Raw genomic sequence first — 22,160 nt, 5'->3', positions numbered from 1 at the left:
TAATTTTGCAACATCGACACTCTTATTGAACTGAATTGAATCAACATCTGGATTGAACTGAATAATGACACTATTGTCTCCTATAGCGCTTATAGCTGAATTGAACTAATTTCATAATTGATAAACTCTAGTCTACACGGTTACTGAACTGATTATATAAAAGGTCAAAGATACAAATAGAACTATTTATCCTGCTTCCATTCGTAGGCTTTCTCCCGACTCTGGGCCCGGCTTGGGTGAACATGTATGGTTCCACACGCAGTTACACGATCATGGATGAGTACCAGGACCTGAATGAAGGACAAGGGGAAGGGGTTTCATTCCGGGCTCGTCTGTTGATCAGTCTGGCCGTGGAGATACTGGACACCTCGTCTCCTGAAGTAATGAGCTCCACCGAGGTCCAGGTGGAGGGGATACCCAACATCTCAGATGTAAGTGATCCACTGACGGGGAGGGTTCGACAGGCCAATTACAGTGAATAATTCATGAATTCTTTATTTTTCTCCCTACATTATTAATTTAGCAGTAATACTTATAGTAGTTCTTTGTGTGCAATACAATGATCTCCACAGTCAGAGCCAAAGTTAGGCTTCATTCAACATGTGACTGGCTGTTAAATATTAATCATTAGGGAAAACTTCCACAACTCCTTCAGAATTATTTATAAACACACTGACTTTTTTTTTTGTCTAATCTTAGGAATGTCCTCTTTATGCACAAAACATTATTTAATTGATTGTTTTTTGCTTATATCTAGAATGCCACAGGAAAAATTGAGGAATTCTTTCTCTTCGGATGTTTCCTTGAGGCCACTATGATTGACAGGAAGATTGGAGACAAACCCATCAACTTTGAGGTTACAATAGGTAAAATCTATGGTAGACTATAGTTATCAGCCTTTCAAGTTATAGATATGAATTTGGCAGACACTTTTTTCTGAAGTGAATTACATTGCATTGAAGGTCTACAATTTATCAGTTCATTACCTAGGAATCAAACCCATGATCTTGACGTTGGTAGCGCCATGATCTACTGTTTGAGCTACAAGAAAAGCTATTGCAATAAACTGCAGTTAGGGTTGTCTACCATTCAGAATATTACTGAATTGAGATAGTAAACAGGATGCAGAATTAAACAAAGTATGATCAAAAAGGTATTAATTCGTTTTAAAAGAAAAAAGTTTATACAGTTAATAGTTGATATGAATGAAACAAACTTTATATTTTTGTTGATTCAAAACAAATTCAAACTCATGAATCAAAATTTAGACAGTTTTTACATGCAAAGAGCATTAATTGGCACCAAAGACTGTAGATATACAAAGACAGTTCATTCCTATTACTTATGAATGTGAGAAACTGCAACATGCAATATGGTGGAATAAGTCCCACCCTCTAAATGAAAGAGCTAATCACTGATTAGTCAATAAACTGGTGTTTGCGCCATTATTTACCGCCCAAAAAAGTGCGTCTTAAGCCAGATGCTACCTGGTAGATTACGTTGGTTATTATGGAAAGGATCTGACTGAGTCTGTGTTCTTTAAATTGCGAGTCGTCAGTAGATCACGCGCAGTTTTGGAATTGTGCTCTCACACTAATTTGCCCTGTTTAGTAAATCTTTCCCTTAGTCACTAATCAAGCTTCTTTAAATTAGGACAGTTTTTGCAAATCATTTACTGGTGAGAAATATTGGCCTTGTTAAAAAGGAGAAACTAAGAACAAGAAGTTTGTCCTTAAATTGAATAGTTTTATTTAATATAATGTATTTCGATGTTTTTCTTTTGCATGTCAAATGCTAGTTTAATATACAAATCAACTATAAGTATTATGTACATTTGTAGTTTGATTGAAAAAAATTATACTGTGCCGTCTAAACATTGATCTGTTTGTTTGAGCAATCTGACTCAATCAAAGACATGGTACTGATTTTGGACTGGGAAACCTGTTTAAAAGCAATCTTTTTTAGTGACACAGAAATGATACGCTTGACCTTTATGCAAGTAATGAAATGAATCTGGAAAATGTGTCAGAGACATGCCTCATTAAACTATCCTCTTGACACCAGGAAACTATGGCAGTGACCTTGACACTCCAACCAAGCCAAAAACAAAGAAGAAGAAGGGTGGAGATGGAGATGAAGAGTCTGAGCTCATTCACGGCTCTAGTGACGAGGAGGATGATGATGGTGGAGATATGTCTTCAGTTTCCTCCACCCCTCCAATGAAACCAGTCATCACTGACAGGTTCAGTCACTCAACACTGCTGATTCAAAACTCATCTGTTTTATTTTGACTTTTGGTGCAAATTTATTTGATATAACTATTAATCATGTTTATTTGTTCTGCAGAAACTATTTCCACCTCCCGTACTTTGAGAGGAAGCCTTGCATCTTTATAAAGAGCTGGTGGCAGGACCAAAGACGACGACTTTATAATGCCAACATCATGGACAACATTGCAGACAAACTGGTAATAAATCAATGAAAATGGGTTATATCAGTTCCTGAAATACTGGTTTAGTTACTAAAGTATAGAATTTTGTACGGTTCTGTACACATTCTCATTTTTGACATAATTTGTTATTTAATTTTTCATTGTAATGTTTTAAATCTTAAAACTAAAATACTAATCAATATTACCGTACTTTTCCCAGTATATTAATCACAGTACATTATATGTTTAAAATGCAAATGAGGCATTATCTTATTAAATATGCAATATATTGCATAAAATATGGAGAACAGAAATCTGAACACTTAAGCCATGTTCGACGTTCTTGTTTCGTTTTGACATGTTGGAGTTAAAGGTTTTCACAGATTTGATGTCTATTTTTATCACTCCTTAAAACAGAAAAAAAATTCACCATAATTTTGGAATAAAATGTTAAATCAAGTGATATATGAACAAACCCCTCTGTGAAAATACATCCATACGTTTTCATTGCAGCATCTGCTCTGTATCATTTTATAGGAAGAAGGGTTAAACGATGTGCAGGAGATCATTAAAACTGAGAAAGCCTATCCTGAGCGCAGACTCAGAGGAGTCCTGGAGGAACTCAGCAATAGCTGCAGGTTTGCAAACATGTTATTCTGCAGATCATGAGCCAGTTATGAGTCGTTCTCTGGAAACTGCGCAATTTGTGCTTCATTTGTGTTCCAGTGATTTAAAGAGGCCATATTATGTCATCATTTTTTATTTAGTATTTGGGCTCTACTAGAACAGGTTTTCACACTTGAATGTTCAAAAAAAACATTATTTTCCCCATATTTTACATTGTTACATTTCCTTCTCTCTTCACAGTCTCTCGGTCACGCTCTGGGGTGTGTTTCCCAAAAGCATTGTTAGCCATGCAACTAGGTCGCAAGTTCTGTTGTTATCAGCAGTTCAACGAGTCCAACAGAGAGCAGTCAAACCATCGTTCCAACGAACATTCACAAACAGCATCGCAAAGTTGTTTGGAGCGTCAGCTCTCGACCTGTGTAGGAGCAGAGTTTCTTGTTTGCATGACATGTGGACTTAATTGATCCTTATCTTGAGCCAAATAAGCAAGCTGACATTAAAGGTGCTCTAACTGTCGCGCGTTTTTTAGGCCAAAACATTTTTTGTCACATACAGCAAACATCTCCTCACTATCCGCTAGCTGCCTGTCCCCTGAACACACTGTAAAAAAACGCTGTAGCATCGTTGTTGCGCAACATTCAGCAACTGAGAGACGACGTTGTGACACTTTTTTTTTTTAACCTACTAATCTGTCGTTGACCACTAATCTTGGGTCAGCTATATTGGGGGAATTACCTTCCTATGTTTTTACATATACAGTAGTGGTTACTTTGTAAGGTGAGAAAGCTTGATTTCTTGATAGTCCAGCAGTAACATTTTGAAATACAATGGAAAGAGAAAAAAATGTGCCCGAAATTTTGAGTTGTTGAACGATTGTTATATTTTTACAAAAATGTATCATTGAATCATTTTTTATATCTATAGTCTAGAGGAAGGATATAATAATAGCAAATTTCATATCTCTTTCAGTACCTTTGTAACTTTGGCAAACAATGACCAGAATCAGGCCGGGAGGACTAAACTGGACCGGGAGAGAGTGAAATTATGCATGCAGGAACTGGTAAAACACTCAGCCTTCAATTTAAAGCATATGTTACAAATAAATGCTATTAATAACTATTATATACTATTATAATGTTTAAAAAAAAAATCTGTTTCTGACAGGAAAACATGAGCCAGCAAGCAAAGACCATGCGGTCGCAAGTTAAGAAAAGCAACGTGAAAGACAAAATAAAACTGGCTCAAAACTTCCTCCACAAGCTGAGATTCCTGTCTGATGAGGTAGTGCACAAAATGCTTGGTTATATGGCCAGATAGATGAATTCAAATCACTGTAAAGATATTCATGTAAATCCTTTTGGTTTTTCACCATAGCCACAACATAGCGTTCCAGATATTTACATATGGATGATAAGCAACAACAAACGCATTGCATACGCCCGCGTTCCCTCCAAAGACATCCTCTTCTCTTCTGTCGAGGAAGAAACCGGAAAGGACTGTGGGAAGGTCCAGACAATATTTTTTAAGGTTGGGATGATTGCACTTTGAACATATCTCAAAAAAAGTAATTACCATATATGTGGGTCATTCCTGGTATACGGTGACATTTTGGCTTTATAAGTGTTGGGAAAAAAAGGACATGATTTTCATGTTTTTAGCATTCTACCAAAATAGTGACATGTTTAACTATAAAGAATACATATTGGTCAAGCTCAGGGACTCTGAATATAATAATTATGGGTTGATTGTTCAGACACTGTCCATGAAAATATTCCACCCTGTTAGGGACATATACATAGTTATCACAACATGTCAATAATGTAAATGTTAAACAATAATGAGCTTTTCTTGGATAGTATATGTCCCTTATGCCATCTTAGATTTTTTTTATTTATTCTTGAAACAAGCAAAACAATTTTTGATGAATAGAATATGTCTTGATTATTAAAAACTGGTACTTTTTGTGCCCATTTTTGCAAATAGGATGGTAAATAATAATAAAAATTGGCTCAAAAACATATAAATGCTGTTAGTGCTCCTCGCCTCACAAAATAAGACAAAAGTATGCCAAACATTTAATGTTGCTGTCAAATTATTATTTAAAATGACTTGTCTAACAGGGTGGAAAGGAGCATAATGGTGGAACGGAGTATAACAGGGTGGAACACCAGTGTTAACAGGTTCAGTGGATGAGCCTTTTGTCATTGTCCTGGATGGTTTGCCATTGGTAATGTGTGGAACTGCACCTATATAATGTTGTTTTACACAAAAAATATCTATGTGGTTCCTTATCACAATCAATCATGGGGGCAAAACAATTCTCTCTTTAGATGGCTAGAGAAATATTCACAAATTAGAGAAGACAGACATAATAAATTACATTTTTATTTATTTGTATTTGATTAAAAATAAAGATGCAATAATTCAATTGAATTAACTAGATTAACAAACAAATACAAAATTCATCACAAGAAGGAACAGTAATGGACAGTGATGCCCTTTGTGGTGTTTTGGCTACATCAACCAGATTAACAAACAAACTTAAAAACATTTCCTAACAAATATTGTTATATTGTAATAATTTCACAGTTACTAATACTGGTACTGATGTTTCTATGAAAATAATGAAATTGATTTTTTTATTTTTTACATTCTAGACATTCCAATTACAGTATAACTGCGATCAATTTCAACATTGTAATAATAGCAGAATCCTTTTTGGTGCTGAATAGAACCCTTTTTATAAGGTTCCAAGTAGAACTGCTTTGAAAGATCTATGTAGGACCTAGTGATGTTAAATAACCTTTTTAATAACAGTTTATTTTAATTAATCAGTATCTTTATATTATTATTACAATTTGAAAGTTATAAAAAATAAATCATTTACCTATTGAGAGTATGTTGACAGTCTGTCATGAACTCCAGAAAATCAGTTATGATGTGGCTTTGACACAGTTTTGAAAAGCAAAAAGGTGGGAAAAAGAACTTTAAACTCTACACTGGAAAGAACCAGCTCAGCATAGGATGGCATACTACATATAAATAACCTTTATTTAACCATCTTTGATGCTGAGTGTAGGAGATTTATATAAATATATATATATATATATATATATATATATATATATATATATATATATATATATATATATATGAGAACTTGCTATATACATTAAATACTAATTATTATATTAGAATTTCCACCCTCTTAGGTTTATAGACCTAACAGGGTGGAATCTAACAGGGGGAAAATCTTGAGCTAAGCTAGCCATAGCTCTTTGAGTGATCAACATTTAGCTAGCTAACCTTCTACAGATGAATAGAACTTTTATAACTATGTCAGATATGTTTTTACATTTTTTTTTTTTTTGATAGGACAAACATTCTCCATAACATAGCCTAACAGGGTGGAACTTAAGGGTGGGACAAGCAGGATAAAATTCTGAAAAAAAAAAGTTAGGAGTGAAAGTTGAAGCTTACTTCAGTTTGTACAGTTGAATTCCAGCAGGTAAAAGAAATTGTCACTTCTTGAAAAAAGTACATACTAACAGGGTGGAAGATGACTTCAGGGACGCAGTAATTGAAGAACATTTTAAGAAAAATACCTATATTTTCAAATGATTTACATGTATGATTAGAGGCAATTTAGCCTAATCTATAACATAATTTAAAAATAATTTGAGGTTTTTTTTCATTTCATGGTTTATATTTCTTGCAGAAGTTGATTACTGTGCACTGAGAACATGATATAATTGAATGCATACATCAATTAAAATTGTGTAAAATACAAAATAGTATTTTTAATGTCTATTATCTCTGTTTAAATGGTAAAGAATACTTAAATCTACAATTTAGGCCATTTATTATAAATATGTGACTCATTTTAGAGAAAATATGAGAAAATAAATCATTGGGACAGGAAAGTCAACGCATACCAGGAATGACCCAAATATATATATAACCAATTTTTTTTGCTAATTTCACATGTGGAGACAAAACTGTAGAAGCCTTGTAAAAAAAAAAAGGAGGACTTTTTTCTCGTAGTTGAGTTTACATATCACAATTCAGACTTTATCATTCACAATTGCAACATTATTTAGCGCAATTCTGACTTTTTTATAGAATCGGGATTCTGACTCGCAATTCGGAGAGAACAAATTCAGAATTGTAGGCTAATGTATTGTGTTAGAGCCATAATGACATTCATCATTTTTTTTTCTTATATTAAGAGTGATTGGTTTTTTTTTTCTAAATTTAAATTTTGTGTTATTTCTATTGTATCATGTGACTTTGACTAGTTTTATACGTGTTACGTATGCGTAACAATTTTGAAGAAGAAGAAAGAAGGACGGGTTTGTGCACGACAGTTTTTTGAACGTGGAAAAGAATTTATGTTTTTGGAATATAAATAAGTGTAAAGTAGTTTTGAGTTTGATTTCTCTTATTATGTAACAAGACAAAGAAAAAGTAAAGCTTTACAAGACAAGTTATGGATTCACGCATCAAATCCTTTGTGCAATAGCCTACCCTTGTGGAAATGTTGGAGGATGGAAAATGGCTCAAATCGCCATTACATATTGCACATAGACTCACATTTTTGAGCTTTTTTGAGCTTTTTTGTAAGATAAACTTGCAATTGTGCAATAAAAAATGCAATTACCTTTTTTTATTCCGTGGTGGAAACAACCTTTAAAAAAGGAATATTAAAAATATGATATGAATCTTTTAATTGGCTTGTTCTTAACTTTTACTTGATAGGCCTATGGAAGCTTGTTTCCGCCAAAGAATAAAACATTTTAAAAGATAATTGCGACTTTTTATTTCACAATTGCGAGTTTACACATTGCAATTCTGACTTTATTTCTCAGATATAAAATCAGAATTGCGTGATATAAAGTCACAGTTGCGTGTTATAAAGTCAGAATTGAGAGATGTAAACTCGCAATGGTGAGGAAAAAAGTCGCAATTACCATTTTTTATTTTTCATTCTGTGGCGGAAAGATAAGCTTTAGCAACAAATACTCATTTACTTTCACTCTGCCTACCTGTCTTTCTAGCTTCCTGGTAAGAAAAGTTTTGGACCTGCAGGCTGGACGGTTCAGGCTAAGACTGAGCTGTACCTGTGGCTCGGCCTGAGCAGGCAGCGGAAAGACTATCTGAGCGGACTGCCGAACGGCTTTGAGGAGAACATGGCAGTGAAAGGGCCTGGTGTACAGTCCTTGCCACCCACCAGTCTGATGTACACCAGTAAGAGACCGATGAGTTTATACCATTGGCTACAGATTGTCCATTCAGTAGTTGGTGATAACTCTTGTTTCACACCAACAGTGAAGCAGATCTTCCAGCTGAGGATTCACATGTATCAGGCTAGAAGTCTGTTTGCGGCCGACAGCACAGGCCTATCAGACCCGTTTGCCAGGGTTTTCTTTTCTACTCACAGTCAAGTCACAGAGGTGAGATAAAAGTTGTTCAAGTGTTCTTCCAGTATCATCCATAACATTTAAATTAATTTAGGTGACATTTTAAACATGATAATTATTATTAGCTACATTCTACTAACTATAATTAACTTTGCAACTACATGTCAACTAACTCTCAGAGTATTAGTAGACTGTTAGGGTCTGGGGGGGGGGGGGGGGGGGGGGGAGTTAGTAGAATAAGATGACATGTAGTTGTAAAGTTACTTCTGGCCTATAGTCAGTAGAATTTCTGTTTTTGGGATAATCAAAATAAAGAGTTAGCAGATATTAATCATACAGTCTACTAATACTTCAATGAGAGTTAGTTGACATGTAGCTGCAAAGTTACTTATATTTAGTAAAATGTCTACTATCGAAATAAAGTGTTACCTTATTATTATTCATTTATATGATATTATTAATACCCCATGTTGTGTGTATGATGACATGTTGAAAGGTAATTCAATCGAAAATTAAAGTATTATTTAATATTTTTTATTATGATTGAATGTTATGTGCTACACTTAATTCACACAGGTGAATTAAATAATTTCACATGCTTGCTACATCAAATAATAGATGGTCAATTACGTTCCGAATGGTATCAAACAAAAAAAAACTTTTTGTCAGCACCATCAGGCCAAAAGGAAAAATAAAGCATTGAACATATAATAGAGCTTGACGGGCTTGAACTGAAAATATTTACAGAAAAAAATGTAGTTTGGCGCTGCTTTACAGCTTGAGCAGATGAGCAATGAACTGTTTGAGTGCATCACCACCCCAAGTTTAAAGAAGTTCAAAGGAAGATGTAATAAGTTGGTTATTTCTCACAGGTCCTGAATGAGACGTTGTGTCCTACATGGGATCAGCTGCTAGTGTTTGATAATGTGGAGCTCTATGGTGAGGCTGGCGAACTGAGAGACGATCCTCCTATAATCGTCATCGAGATCTATGACCAGGACACTGTCGTGAGTGTTGATATCCGCAGAATTTTTCATTTTCTTCTGCTTTTCATGCTTTCACAATCATAAATGTGCTCCGATCTCATTCTGCTTCTCAAGGGAAAAGCTGATTTCATGGGTAGGACATTCGCTAAACCTATAACCAAGATGTCAGATGAGCATTACGGGCCGCCACGCTTCCCTCCTCAACTAGAGTATTACCAGATCTACCGGGGAAACTGCACTGCGGGAGAGATGCTCGCCGCCTTCGAACTGCTACAGGTGTGTGTGTGTGTGTGCGTGTTTGTGTATGAGTGAGTATGTGTGTGTGAGAGAGAGAGTGTGTGTGTACCTACTTAACTATATTTTGGGGACAAATTTGTGACCAAAACCTGACAAAATCTCCAAAACCCTTCCTTTAGAGACGTCCTCATTTGTAAATCTGGAATAAAAATAAAGTAATTAAAGTTTTTTTTTTTAAATGTAAAAATGCAGAGAGTTGCGTGTGATGGGTAGGTTTAGGGGTCGGGTTAGTGTAAGGGGAGAGAATATACAGTTCCCTTTCGTAGTCACTCCGAGTTACGTCGGATGACGACGAATGGGGGTTTCGCTTAGAACACCTATCGACTTCGAGTATTACAAAACGAGCCAATGGCGATGAAATGCCATGGGTCTGCGGAATTTGCATAGCGTATCTCCGCCCCACCGCGTGGGTATAAAGGAGGACGCCGGCAACATGCAGGTATGTTTTCGCTTCGGAGCCAAGAATATTTCTTCACTCCACAATCATCTCTGACTTCACTCTATGAGACGAGCTTCTCTCTCCGGTGTTGGTGTGACGGCGATCTGCAGCGAGCTCACAGTGCCTGCTGATCTGTGCAGTGATCTGCCAGTGTGTGTGTGTCTCCCTGTGCGCTTCAACATCGCGGAGTTTTTTTCTCCTCTCATAAAAGAGCTCGCACGCGGCACGTCTTTTTAAAGACGGCTCGCCCGTGCATTTCTGGTTGCAGCGGACTGGTATCGGACTCTGATGGGCACGAGCGCTGTCTAGTGTGTTTGGGCTTTGATCATGCTTGAACAGCGCTCGTGGATGACTCATGTTCTCTCTGGGAACGTGATCATCGCGTCATATATAGGTCGAGACTCGGTGAACTCGCAAGAGTGAGAGTCCCCTCATCCACTACCCGATCTTCGGCTGGTGGACAGGGTGACCTGAGGGTGTTGGTCTGGAACAAGGCGCCGACTCTGTGTCCACGCCCCAGCCCCCCCTCTTTAATGACGGTGCCCGCTAGCGAACTGATGATTCCACGAGTCTACCCTCGGGTGGCCCGTGTGTTTTCATTTGAAGCTACAGAGGATGATGCTGTGTCTGTAGCAGCATCACTAGGTGGGCTTGATTCTTCTGGAAATGACGACTCTTCACAGCTGCCACCCTTTGGTGTGCATACGGCTGTGCCTGAGTCTGATCCGGAGATGATGGCCATGCTTTCCCGGGACGATTGGTTTTTGGGTGAGGCCGCCGACGCGTCCACGGCAAACCCCAATATCTTTCCTCCCGGACGTGCATGATGAGTTCACGGGTCCTCTCGTTGGTCTCATCCGCCTTTCCTCCCCTCAGGGGCCGCTGCCCATGGGTACACTGGGGTTCCCCCGGTTGAACGCTCTGTTGCCATGCTACTGTGTCCTCAGAGTGCTTCCCGGCGCAATCCTAAGCACCCGTCCAAGCCTGTAGTTCTTTTCGTCACAGTAATCTGTGGCGAAATCCTATAGTGCCACAGGACAGGCAGCTGCCTCACTGCATCCCATGACCGTTCTGCTGGTCTACCTGACCCAGACGCTCATGGACATGCAGGAGGGCGGGACTGACCCGAGGCTCTTCAGTGAGCTGCGCGCCGGCACTGACCTTGCTCTCCGAGCGACGAAAGTGGCCGTACGCTCTCGGAGTCAGGTGATGTTCACCAGTTTGGGGCTGACCGGTCTGATGTGCAAGATGTCGGGCGGACCCGTCTGCTCGACACCCCCATCTCCCAGGTCGGCCTCTTCGGCGGTGCGGTTGAGTGCTTCTGCCCACAGTTCTCAACCGCCCGTGAGCAGATTGAGGTTATTCTGCCCGACGGCCCCGCCGTCCGCTCAGATCCCTCAGTCTGCCCACCGCCGAAGGCTCCCTCCCACGGTTCCAACCCCGCCCGTTCACCCGGGCCTGGCTCTGGAAGACCGTAGGGGGATGCCACAGCCCTCTCCAGCCCCGCACCCCGCTAAACGCCGGGTTAAGCGGCACTTTTGAGATGGGCTGCTCAGAGATGAGACTCAGTTCTTTCCAGGAGTTGGTAGCAGGGCCACTCCTTTCCCCGGTGGAGGGCTGGGGAAGAATCCTTATTCAGGAAGAACTGACTCTCTCCTCTCTGAGCATACAGAGTTCTCGGACGACACAGAGCGCCGCCCACAAGCCGTGCTCTCCTCTTCCCCCTCTGCCCCAGAGGTGGTTGACACGGCGTGCCGTCCACGGACCGTTTCGCCCCTGTCCCCCTCTGTCGCCAGACCCCTGACAGAGCAGGCCCCCGTGGAACGCTGGTCCTTCCCTGGCCTCCTCTGTCAGGGTGCGGTTATGACCTTGCCCCCACACCGGGCCGCTATGCCGCCCTCGTCTGGGCTGGTCATTTCCGCTTCGCTGCACCACCGGGGGGACGTCTGTGGTTCTTCACTCCGCTGGCACAGTTGGGAGCCTGCACTAGAGCTCCCTATCTGTTCCGCTGGGTCGTGCGAACCATCGGCTCGGCTATGCGATTCAGTTCGCACGGTCTCCTCCCGGCTTCACGGGAGTCCGCTCCACTTTCGTCGGTGGCTATGCCCCTATCATGAGAGCGGAGGTTGCTCCCTACTGGCGAAGGGTGCGATTGAGACTGTCCCTCCAGCCGAGATGAGGTCCGGGTTAACAGTCCCTACCTCATTGTCCCGGAGAAGTCTGGTGGGTTACGGCCAATCCTGGACCTATGCATCTGAACCGCTCCCTTCTCAGGCTGCCGTTCAAGATGCTCCTGGCCAAACGCATTTCTGCATGTGTGCGGCCACAGGATTGGTTTGCAGCGATCGACCTGAAGGACGCCTACTCTTATGTCTCCGTTCTCCTTCGACTCAGACCGTACCTACGTTCTGCTGTCAGGGCGCGCGCATGTCAGTACGCTGTTCTCCCATTCGGGCTAGCCCTGTCTCCTCGCGCCTTCACAAGGTTGTTGAGGCAGCCCTTGTTCCTCCATGGGAACACGGGGTTCGCATCCTGAACTATCTCGGTGACTGGCTGTCTTAAGCTCACTCCTGAGACCAGGTTTGTGAATACAGGGACCCAGTGCTCCGGCACCTAGCTCGTCTGGGCCTTCGGGTCAACTGGGAAAGGAGTAAACTTTGCCCCGTGCAGGGGAGCTCTTTTCTCGGCATGGACTTGGTCGCCTTCTCCACTCAGCCATTAAACAAGAGTGCGGTCCCACTGAAATTGTTTCAGAGGCTCCTGGGGCATATGGCATCTGCAGCTGCGGCAACGCCGCTCGGATTGCTTCATATGAGACCGCTTCAGCTGTGGCTTCGCGATGGAGTCCCGAGGTGGGCATGGCATCATGGCACGCTCCGAGTTACAGTAACTCCGACCTGTCGTCAGACCTTCACCCCGTGGTGGAACCTCAGTTTCTACGGGCCGGTGTTCCCCTAGAACGAGTTTCCAGGCATGTTGTTGTCTCCACAGATGCCTCTTCCAGGGGCTGAGGCGCCATGTGCAACGGACATGCTGCCGCGGGCTCCTGGACAGGACCCCAGCGCCTTCTGCTTGTCAATTGCCTCGAGTTGCTGGCAGTACGCCTTGCCCTGCACCGTTTCCTCACGTTGCTCAGGGGTCAACACGTACTAGTCCGTTCAGACAATACCGCGACTGTAGCGTACATCAACCGTCAGGGTGGTCTACGCTCCCGCCGTATGTCGCAACTCGCACGCCACCTCCTCTTATGGAGTCAGAAGCACCTGAGGTCCCTTCGTGCTATCTACATTCCGGGAGATCGGAACTTTGCAGCCGACGAGCTGTCACGGTTTCGGCCCATCTCCGGCGAATGGAGACTCCATCCCCAGTCGGTTCAGCTGATTTGGGACCAGTTCGGGGACGCACAGATAGATCTGTTTGCCTCTCACGACTCGACCCATTGCGCCTTGTTCTATTCCCTGACTGAGGGCTCTCTCGGCACGGATGCACTGGCACACAGCTGGCCGCGGGGCCTACGCAAATATGCGTTTCCCCCAGTGAGCCTTCTCGCACAGACCTTGTGCAAGATCAAGGAGGACGAGGAGCAGCTCATTCTGGTTGCGCCGTATTGGCCCACCCGGACCTGGTTCTCCGAACTGGTACTCCTCGCGACAGCACCTCCTTGGCCAATTCCTCTGAGGAAGGATCTCCTTTCTCAGAGACGGGGCACCCTTTGGCACCCTCGACCCGATCTCTGGAGGCTCCACGTGTGGCTCCTGGACGGGACGAGGCAGGTTTGAGTACCCTGCCACCAGCGGTGGCGGCTACCATCACTTCCGCTAGAGCATCGTCCACGAGACATGTCTATGCGTTGAAGTGGAACCTCTTCGTCAACTGGTGCTCTTCTCGTCGAGAAGACCCCAGGAGATGCTCGATCTCTGTCGTGCTTTCCTTCCTGCAAGATGGGTTGGAGCGAAGGCTGTCTCCCTCCACCCTGAAGGTGTATGTGGCCGCTATCGCCGCATATCACGAAGCAGTTCAAGGTAAGTCTCTGGGGAAGCACGACCTGATCGTCAGGTTCCTGAGAGGAGCGAGGAGACTGAATCCTCCTCGCCCTCCTCTCGTTCCCTCTTGGGACCTCTCAGTGGTCTTAAATGCCCTGCAGAGGGCTCCCTTTGAGCCTCTGCAACCAGTTGAGCTTAAGTTCCTGTCTATGAAGACAGCGCTCCTGGTTGCATTGACCTCCATCAAGAGGGTAGGGGACCTGCACGCATTCTCCGTTGACGAAGCGTGCCTGGAATTCGGGCCCGGTCACTCTCACGTGATCCTGAGACCCCGGCCTGGATATGTGCCCAAGGTTCCCACCACTCCCTTCCGGGACCAGGTGGTGGACCTGCAAGCGCTGCCCCGGGAGGAGGCAGACCCAGCCTTGGCACTGCTCTATCCAGTACGAGCTCTCCGCGCTTACGTAGACAGAACGCAGTGTTTCAGGACCTCAGACCAGCTCTTTGTCTGTTATGGTGGGAGACTGAAGGGAAAGGCTCTCTCAAAGCAGAGGTTGTCTCACTGGATAGTGGACGCCATTGCTTTGGCTTACCAACAGCAAGGCCGACCGTGCCCCCTTGGTGTGACAGCCCACTCCACTCGGAGTGTGGCTTCCTCTTGGGCTCTAGCACATCGCGCCTCGCTGGCAGACATTTGTAGAGCTGCAGGCTGGGCGACACCCAACACATTCGCCAGATTCTATAATCTCCGAGTGGAGCCTGTGTCCTCTCGTGCTGGACCCGCTCAGGTGTCTTCGCTTGCTCGCCATTCCACTCCACGGACTGGATACGTGCGATTATTCCTCAGGTGAGCCTTCCTCTTTGAAGCCCCGACGTAACTCGGAGTGACTACGAAAGGGAACGTCTCGGTTACGTATGTAACCCTCGTTCCCTGAGTAGGGAACGGAGACGTTACGTCTCCCTGCCACTTCCGCTGTACCGCTGGGCAGACGCCTGAGTTCAGTCTCGGCTCCTCAGCGAAGACATACCTGCATGTTGCCGGCGTCCTCCTTTATACCCACGCGGTGGGGTGGAGATACGCTATGCAAATTCCGCAGACCCATGGCATTTCATCGCCATTGGCTCGTTTTGTAATACTCGAAGTCGATAGGTGTTCTAAGCGAAACCCCCATTCGTCGTCATCCGACGTAACGTCTCCGTTCCCTACTCAGGGAACGAGGGTTACATACGTAACGAGACGTTTGTACAGTATAAACACCATTACTTGGTGTATGGAATGTCCCCATTTTATGTAAACGTGTGTGAGTGTGTATATATATTCAAGTACTGTGTAAATCTTTCAGATTGGACCCGCTGGAAAGGTCGACCTGCCTCCAATAGATGGACCTACAGATATCGATCGTGGCCCAATCCTGCCTGTTCCGATTGGCATAAGACCTGTCTTGAGCAAATACCGAATTGAGGCGAGTTGATCTTTATCTTTTCATTTTGAGGCCTAGGCAACCTCAATATTTTTTACCTTTGGTAATTACGTTACACAATTATTGCATTTAGGTACAAATTTCATTGCCTTTTGGTGAATTTCATTGGTTTGAAGCCAAAATGTGTCAAGTAAAACATATTGCTTTAAAGTAGCTTTATACAAAATCATGATGTGAAAGTCGGTATGAGAGAGAAGTTGTGCTCGTCTTTTCTTCTCTATTGTGACATACATCCGAGTAAAACGCTTCTGGAACAGGAACAAATGTGGGCAGGGCTTGATTTTGTCCTTGGGGAATTGATTGGATGGTTGTGGATCTCATGTGAGTGACAGGTTGCCCCGCCCTGCATCCGCAGGGAACAGATGTTGCTGTAATTCTGATACAAGATTACCAGGAACATGAACTTAAAACAATGATATGCACCGATAAATTCTGCAATATTCCATTAAAAAATAAGAATAGTCAGTTTTGATTTCGTGGCCACTGTAATGTTTATTATAACAACTCAATATCTTCATGCCTTATAGTCCCATTTGACAGATTAGAGCTGGACGGTAATATAGTTACATTTTGCAAACTTTTTTTACAAAATATTAATTTGGAAACACAATCCAGTCAAAGAGTTTTAGCATTTACTGTGAGATGTATTATATATCCATTTAAATGTCAGCTTGTTGCGAAAATAACTTTTGCCAATTGGTCGACGCTAATGAATCTGCGTCGCATGTTAGACTACAGAGAACAGCCTCTTATTCACAAAAATTTGCTTCCAAAAAGTGCAGTTTACAATGCTGATGGTTTAAATGAATATATTTCTTTATACATAATACGTCAAAAATTTGAAAGGACTTGTAGGGTAATATTTATAATATGCTGGCATAGTGACACTAAAGGCATTAATAATCTATATTCTCACTTCTGGCTATAATTCAAAAGAATATAATTGGCTCTGAAGACATTTCAGTAATTATTACAGTGAAAACTTATCTTTAAAAAAAAAGAATGGTGATTTGATTAAAAAGTCAAGTCCACTGTTTTCCATGCATGAAAATGCAGCGCAATAAGTTGCAATTTTGAAATGAAATGTATATTGTATCAGTATTTGAGCCTGTCCCTTTTGCATACTACAAAATTACACCACAGAATTGCCAAAACCCTCACTGGTGCCCCTTTAAAAAAAGCTAGATGCACTTATACAGCTTTAAAAAACTTTGGACAAATAGAAATGTCTGAATGACATTAAATGAACAAAATATTTGTGCAGGTTCTCTTCTGGGGTCTAAGGGACTTGAAACGGGTGAACCTGGCCCAAGTTGACCGTCCCCGTGTGGACATCGAGTGTGCGGGGAAAGGCATTCAGTCAGCGCTAATTCAGAACTACAAGAAAAATCCCAACTTCAGCACTCTGGTTAAATGGTTTGAAGTGGTGCGTCTTTGCACTTTTACATCTCAGGATTTTCTAAATTATGTTGATCGCACTACAAAGATTTGATAATGTTGTGGATTTTTCCCCAGGACCTTCCTGAGAACGAGCTTCTCCATCCTCCTCTGAATATTCGGGTGGTGGACTGCCGGGCGTTTGGGCGTTACACGCTAGTCGGCTCTCATGCCGTCACATCTCTACGCAAATTCATTTATAGGCCGGTGGACAAGAGTGTCAATAGCTGGTCTGCTATGGGTGTGTATGCAGGGCTGAGATGAAAGCTGTTCAATATGTATCTTTAGTTGATAAACTTTAAATGACTTATGGTATCCATGGTATAGATGTGAGCCTTCATCTAAAAGCATTTGAATAATTAAACATTTGTCATGTTTGTTAAATAATGGAAATGGAAAAATATTTGAACCTTTAGATGTAGTAACTTTTGACTGGTAGTGTATACTTTTATATCCCTTATTTCTCAGCTAGTAAGTAACGTTGTTTTTCCTCTACAGAGGAGGTTGTGATCCACACAGAGCCTGAACCATCCATAAAGAAGACTGAGACAGTGGTCAAACTTGACTCAGTAGGAGACTTTTCATTTGTGTCACATGTTTTCATCACTACATAATGCAGACTGCATGTGTGTTATTACACAGTTTTTGTGACAGAACTATTAGATTTTATTATAAACAATAAGTAGTTGTGTCCAAACCTTTGGCTGGTACAGTATATCATATTCTAACGCAATAGCGATTTCATAAAAAAATATATATATTTTTTTTTTTTTATTTTTTTTTTTTAAATAAGAGATTATAAAGCTGACTTTTGAACTTAATTTTATTGAATCTGTTTTCAGGCATCTGATGCTGTTGTTAAAGTTGATATGGTAAGTATACAGATATCAGATGTGTTTCTTTCTTTCCAATTATGTTTAGTGCCTGTAACATTCATCCCAGCGAACAAAAAAATATGTTCTAAAAATGTTTTGCTAATGTTCCCATAAAGTTTTAGAAACATATTTTCTTTTTAAAAATGTTTCTTTTTGGTTATGCAAACGTTAAGGGAACATTCCATTTCATAATTTTGTAAACATTATGCAAATGTTACTTTTGAATTTTCTCTGAACATTCTGAAACAACTAGTAACATTTTTAGAACTTTAGACGGAAGACAAAAAAGTTCCTGATCTAATATTGACAAACTATATATCGTTGGAAAGCTCTAAGTGTATAATTTTCATATGTGACCACTGTTTTGCAGGAAATATTATGTAGTGACAAACATTTATCAATTTGTGACAAGAGAAGGTTGCGAATGTTCCGTTAGCTGGGAAAAATAACATTCATGAATTCAATATTTTTGTGTGAAAAGGGCTTTTTGAATTTTGTGTCTTGAACATTGTGGCAGCCAGATGATGACAAAAGTGGGAAAGGGAAAAAGAAGCGGAAGAAGGGTGAAGAGTTTGAAGAGGAGGAGCTGGATGAAAGCATGTTGGATTGGTGGTCAAAATACTTTGCCTCGATTGAAACACTGAAAGAGGTTATTTTACATTTACCAGAAGATACCTTGAAATCCATAAAAATGTATGATTCTGTTTGTTTGTTTTCTCAACTGAGAAAATTGTATACTATTTTACGAACGATTTAGGTCCTTAAAGCACAAGAATCAGAAGCTGAGGAAAAGGACGATTTTGACTCTGGAGAGGGTGGAGGTAACTGAAGCAGTTGTCATTTATTATGTCTCTAATACAAGACACCTGTAGAAATCTAATAAAATCGATCAATGTAAAATTTAACCCTGTAATGCCTGACATGAAATATTGTTACGAAATGGAACAGTTTATTGAACCATTAGACAAAATATTTAAAAAAAAATGTAATTTTTTTTTGTTGCGTATCATATTTGATAGATCAGGTGTTTATGGCTAAGATAGTCTGATAACAGTGAGAATATGAAGGAAAAACAGCTCAATAAATATTGAAAATAAAATATTACCAGTAAAATATTACTCAAAATATAAAAGTTATTCTTGTGTTAAAATGTGAGTTTCCTCATTAAATTGGAAGTTCCTTGATATTAGCATACGATATATATTAATGTGTAATACAATTAAGGATGTAAGACAAGACACATATCTACAATTTCCATAAAAATATATTTTTTTATAACACATCTGTTTTTAGTACTGCCCAGATGAAGTTAATTGACAGATATTTATTTACGAATAATCCACACTTATTTTTTTTCCATATTACATATTACACAATGTTCCATATTACACAAATTATCCTGTTGTATACTCTCCATTCGCAATATTGAAAATCCATGTTTGTTTGTTCTCTTCTCTTCTGTCTTTGCACTGATAACCAAATATGTTCATAATGCCTCTGATTTGAAAGGGACCAAGAAGAAGAGAGGAAAAGGAAACAAGAACAAAGCCATGACTGGGGATGGCGTACCAGAGAAGAAGAAACATAAAATAGAAGAGCTGAAGGTACATTTGTAGTTAGGTGTTTAACAACCATAGTACATTTGAAAAGGAAATGCATAGGTCGGTGAAGTCATTCATCTCTTTGGATAGCAGATGTGTAGAGCTGTTCCATTTCAAAATGTTTTGGAATTGACCTTCAGATTCTTGGTTCTGGAATTGAAGGACTCAATTTATTGCCATAAGACTTGCATGTATTGCCACTCCCCTGGACATACAGGTATAAAAGGCAGCCAACAGCACACACCGAATGCTGAGGAGCTGAGACAACATCTCGACCACTTCAGTAGATCACTTTCGACGTTGTGTTGAAATACCGACACTGGGGTCCCTATATTAAACGTCACAACGTTTGGAAGACGTCACTCCAGCCGTAGGGTCTCTTCTGATTTTTGAAAAAGGATTTATTTTTTATTTTTTACAGCTGAGAACACCTGGTTAACATTGGGAAGCCTACTCCTCTATTGAGAAAGGAAATTTATGGAGACCACATCCTACCCAAAGGGGAGGTTAGTATGTGGAAAGTACACCCTATGGACTCACCTAATGGGGTGTACTACATATGGAAGAGTCGCTGTGGTGGGCTCGAGGGGGAAGGCACAGGGTTAGATAGGGAAACCAAACAGAATACATCTTACGAGGTCAACCTTAGGGAACCACTACATATGGTTCTAATAGCCAGATTACTAGGGCTCACCTGAAAGGGGAATACCATAAGTAATAGGGCTGGTGGTGAGCTCCTCAGCTGGAATCACTACCGATGAGTGCTAGGAGGTAGAAAAGATGTCCTGGGTTCACTAAACCTGGGGAACTCTTTGAGGCGAAATGTGCATGTTACCACGTCAGAGAGGGGGAAGGCAAAAGACAAAACTGGTTCCACGCAGAGATTATAAAATCTCGCGAAGGTGCTGGGTGTTGCCCAGCCCGCAGCTCTATAGATGTCTGCTAAGGAAGCACTGCTCGCCAAAGCCGATGTGGCCACAATAACCCTGGTGGAGTGAGTGCTCACTCCCAATGGGCACGGCACATCTTGGGCTTGGTAAGCCCGGAGAATGGCATCCACAATCCAGTGAGGAAATCTCTATTTGGAGACAGCCTTCCACTTCTGCTGACCTCTGAAGTAGACAAAGAGCTGCACAGATCTTCTGAAGCTCTGTGTGCGGCCCAATACAATGTTGCTCCCCATGTGTCAGATTATATACTGAATGTTCTCAAAGAGATTTCTGAATGAAGGGCCTTTACAATATAACTAAAACTTACATTAAGTACTACTCACAGCACTAAGTACAAAATGGTTGACCTGTGACTGACGGCTGTGCAAGTGCTGTAAACCGCAAGCTAAATGTCATGATGACACAACTGGATATTTACTCAAAATTAAATTTCTGTTTTCATATTCTTGTTGAGTACTCAACAAACTCACATTTGCATGAAGCCACCACACGCAGATGTTAGTAAATAGATTGCACAACGTATAGACATTTCCTCTTACTGGCAGTCTCTTCAGATGCAAAGCGATCCCATGCAGTTTAAATCAAAGTCTTTGACCCAACGTTTCCACTGCGCCCACGCGGTTCACAGTACACAATGAAATTAGCAGTGCGAGCACCATTTCAAACCCAAGGCGCGCGCCATGCTGATTGAAACCAGCTTCATCTGGCGTTCATTTCCGTGTGATGAGAGGCGTGACAGCGGACGGTTTGCCGCAACAGCAACTATTGCAGTGATGTACACTTTCATGGTGGTGGCGGATAGGCGCCTCTGTATGTATCGATGCTTGTCACACTTACCTCTCTCTCTGTGTAGACCCTTTGCAATAGAACACGGGGAAGCAAAGTGTTCGCGTCCACCGAGGTTCTGGTGTGAATCTCTGATGCCTGGCCATCGTGAAAACGAGGGCCATGAACACTGTATGTGACCCAGGGAAAGAGGAATTTGCCTGTCTCAGGACCGCCTTGAACCCTAACAAGGGTTCCTGGTGGCCTGCTGACAGGAAGGCGGTACCTCCTTCCTTCAAATGGAGGCTCCGTAGGCTTTCAGGGGTCTAGAAGAAGACCCGCGCCAAGGCAAGATGTGCTTGATAGCCTCAGTATAGTTTTGCACAGACACTATGCAAAGTCAGTGGCGGAATAGGCCACCTTGAGCAATGGGGGCATCAAGAAAGCACACTTTCTCGTCATCCCACATCTCAGCAAGGTTTAACCACAGATGGGCACTCCTGAACCACAAGTGTGGACATCGCACAACCCAGAGCCTGTGCAGTGACCTTTGTAGCCCATAGGGCCTATTCAATTGCCGAGCTCTGGATCAGGACTACCCTTGTGTAGGTCTTTCAGTGCTTTAGCTTAATAAACTTGCAGGATGGTCATCGAATGCGGGGCAGAGGCGGCCTGGACATTCAGCATTGTAAGCCCTCACCATCAGAGACGAGGTAAACTTACAAGCTTTGGATGGGCGCCTTGGACGATTCCTCCAAGTGGCAACATTTTGTGGGCATAAATGCACTGCAATGCACTGCAGCGCATGGCCCATTCACGAATGCTGTTTCAACACGAGGGTGGCCCAAACACTGAAGACAGCGTTTGT

At 41.9% G+C, this 22,160-nt stretch overlaps 1 protein-coding gene across 4 annotated transcripts in view; it reads left to right on the top strand.

The window, feature by feature from the left end:
• Positions 1–22,160, top strand: part of otofb (otoferlin b) — a 60,025-nt gene that overhangs the window by 12,534 nt on the left and 25,331 nt on the right. For all 4 annotated transcript variants that reach the window (XM_077238516.1, XM_077238515.1, XM_077238517.1 and 1 more), the window contains exons 11-30: positions 208–431; positions 758–866; positions 2,065–2,242; positions 2,347–2,467; positions 2,969–3,069; positions 4,028–4,118; positions 4,223–4,339; positions 4,433–4,585; positions 8,116–8,305; positions 8,387–8,511; positions 9,351–9,485; positions 9,579–9,740; positions 15,527–15,646; positions 16,929–17,090; positions 17,180–17,342; positions 17,600–17,670; positions 17,944–17,973; positions 18,494–18,625; positions 18,734–18,797; positions 19,486–19,580. In XM_077238516.1, coding sequence (XP_077094631.1) covers positions 208–431; positions 758–866; positions 2,065–2,242; positions 2,347–2,467; positions 2,969–3,069; positions 4,028–4,118; positions 4,223–4,339; positions 4,433–4,585; positions 8,116–8,305; positions 8,387–8,511; positions 9,351–9,485; positions 9,579–9,740; positions 15,527–15,646; positions 16,929–17,090; positions 17,180–17,342; positions 17,600–17,670; positions 17,944–17,973; positions 18,494–18,625; positions 18,734–18,797; positions 19,486–19,580 — 2,543 coding nt within the window. The remainder of the gene's footprint in view (positions 1–207; positions 432–757; positions 867–2,064; positions 2,243–2,346; positions 2,468–2,968; positions 3,070–4,027; positions 4,119–4,222; positions 4,340–4,432; positions 4,586–8,115; positions 8,306–8,386; positions 8,512–9,350; positions 9,486–9,578; positions 9,741–15,526; positions 15,647–16,928; positions 17,091–17,179; positions 17,343–17,599; positions 17,671–17,943; positions 17,974–18,493; positions 18,626–18,733; positions 18,798–19,485; positions 19,581–22,160) is intronic.

The sequence above is a fragment of the Siphateles boraxobius genome, unplaced genomic scaffold (assembly GCF_051911475.1).
Source record: "Siphateles boraxobius isolate OS27281-9 unplaced genomic scaffold, OSU_SipBor_1 22, whole genome shotgun sequence".
Lineage (NCBI taxonomy): Eukaryota > Metazoa > Chordata > Actinopteri > Cypriniformes > Leuciscidae > Siphateles > Siphateles boraxobius.
This window is presented reverse-complemented; position numbering and strand designations above follow the sequence as displayed.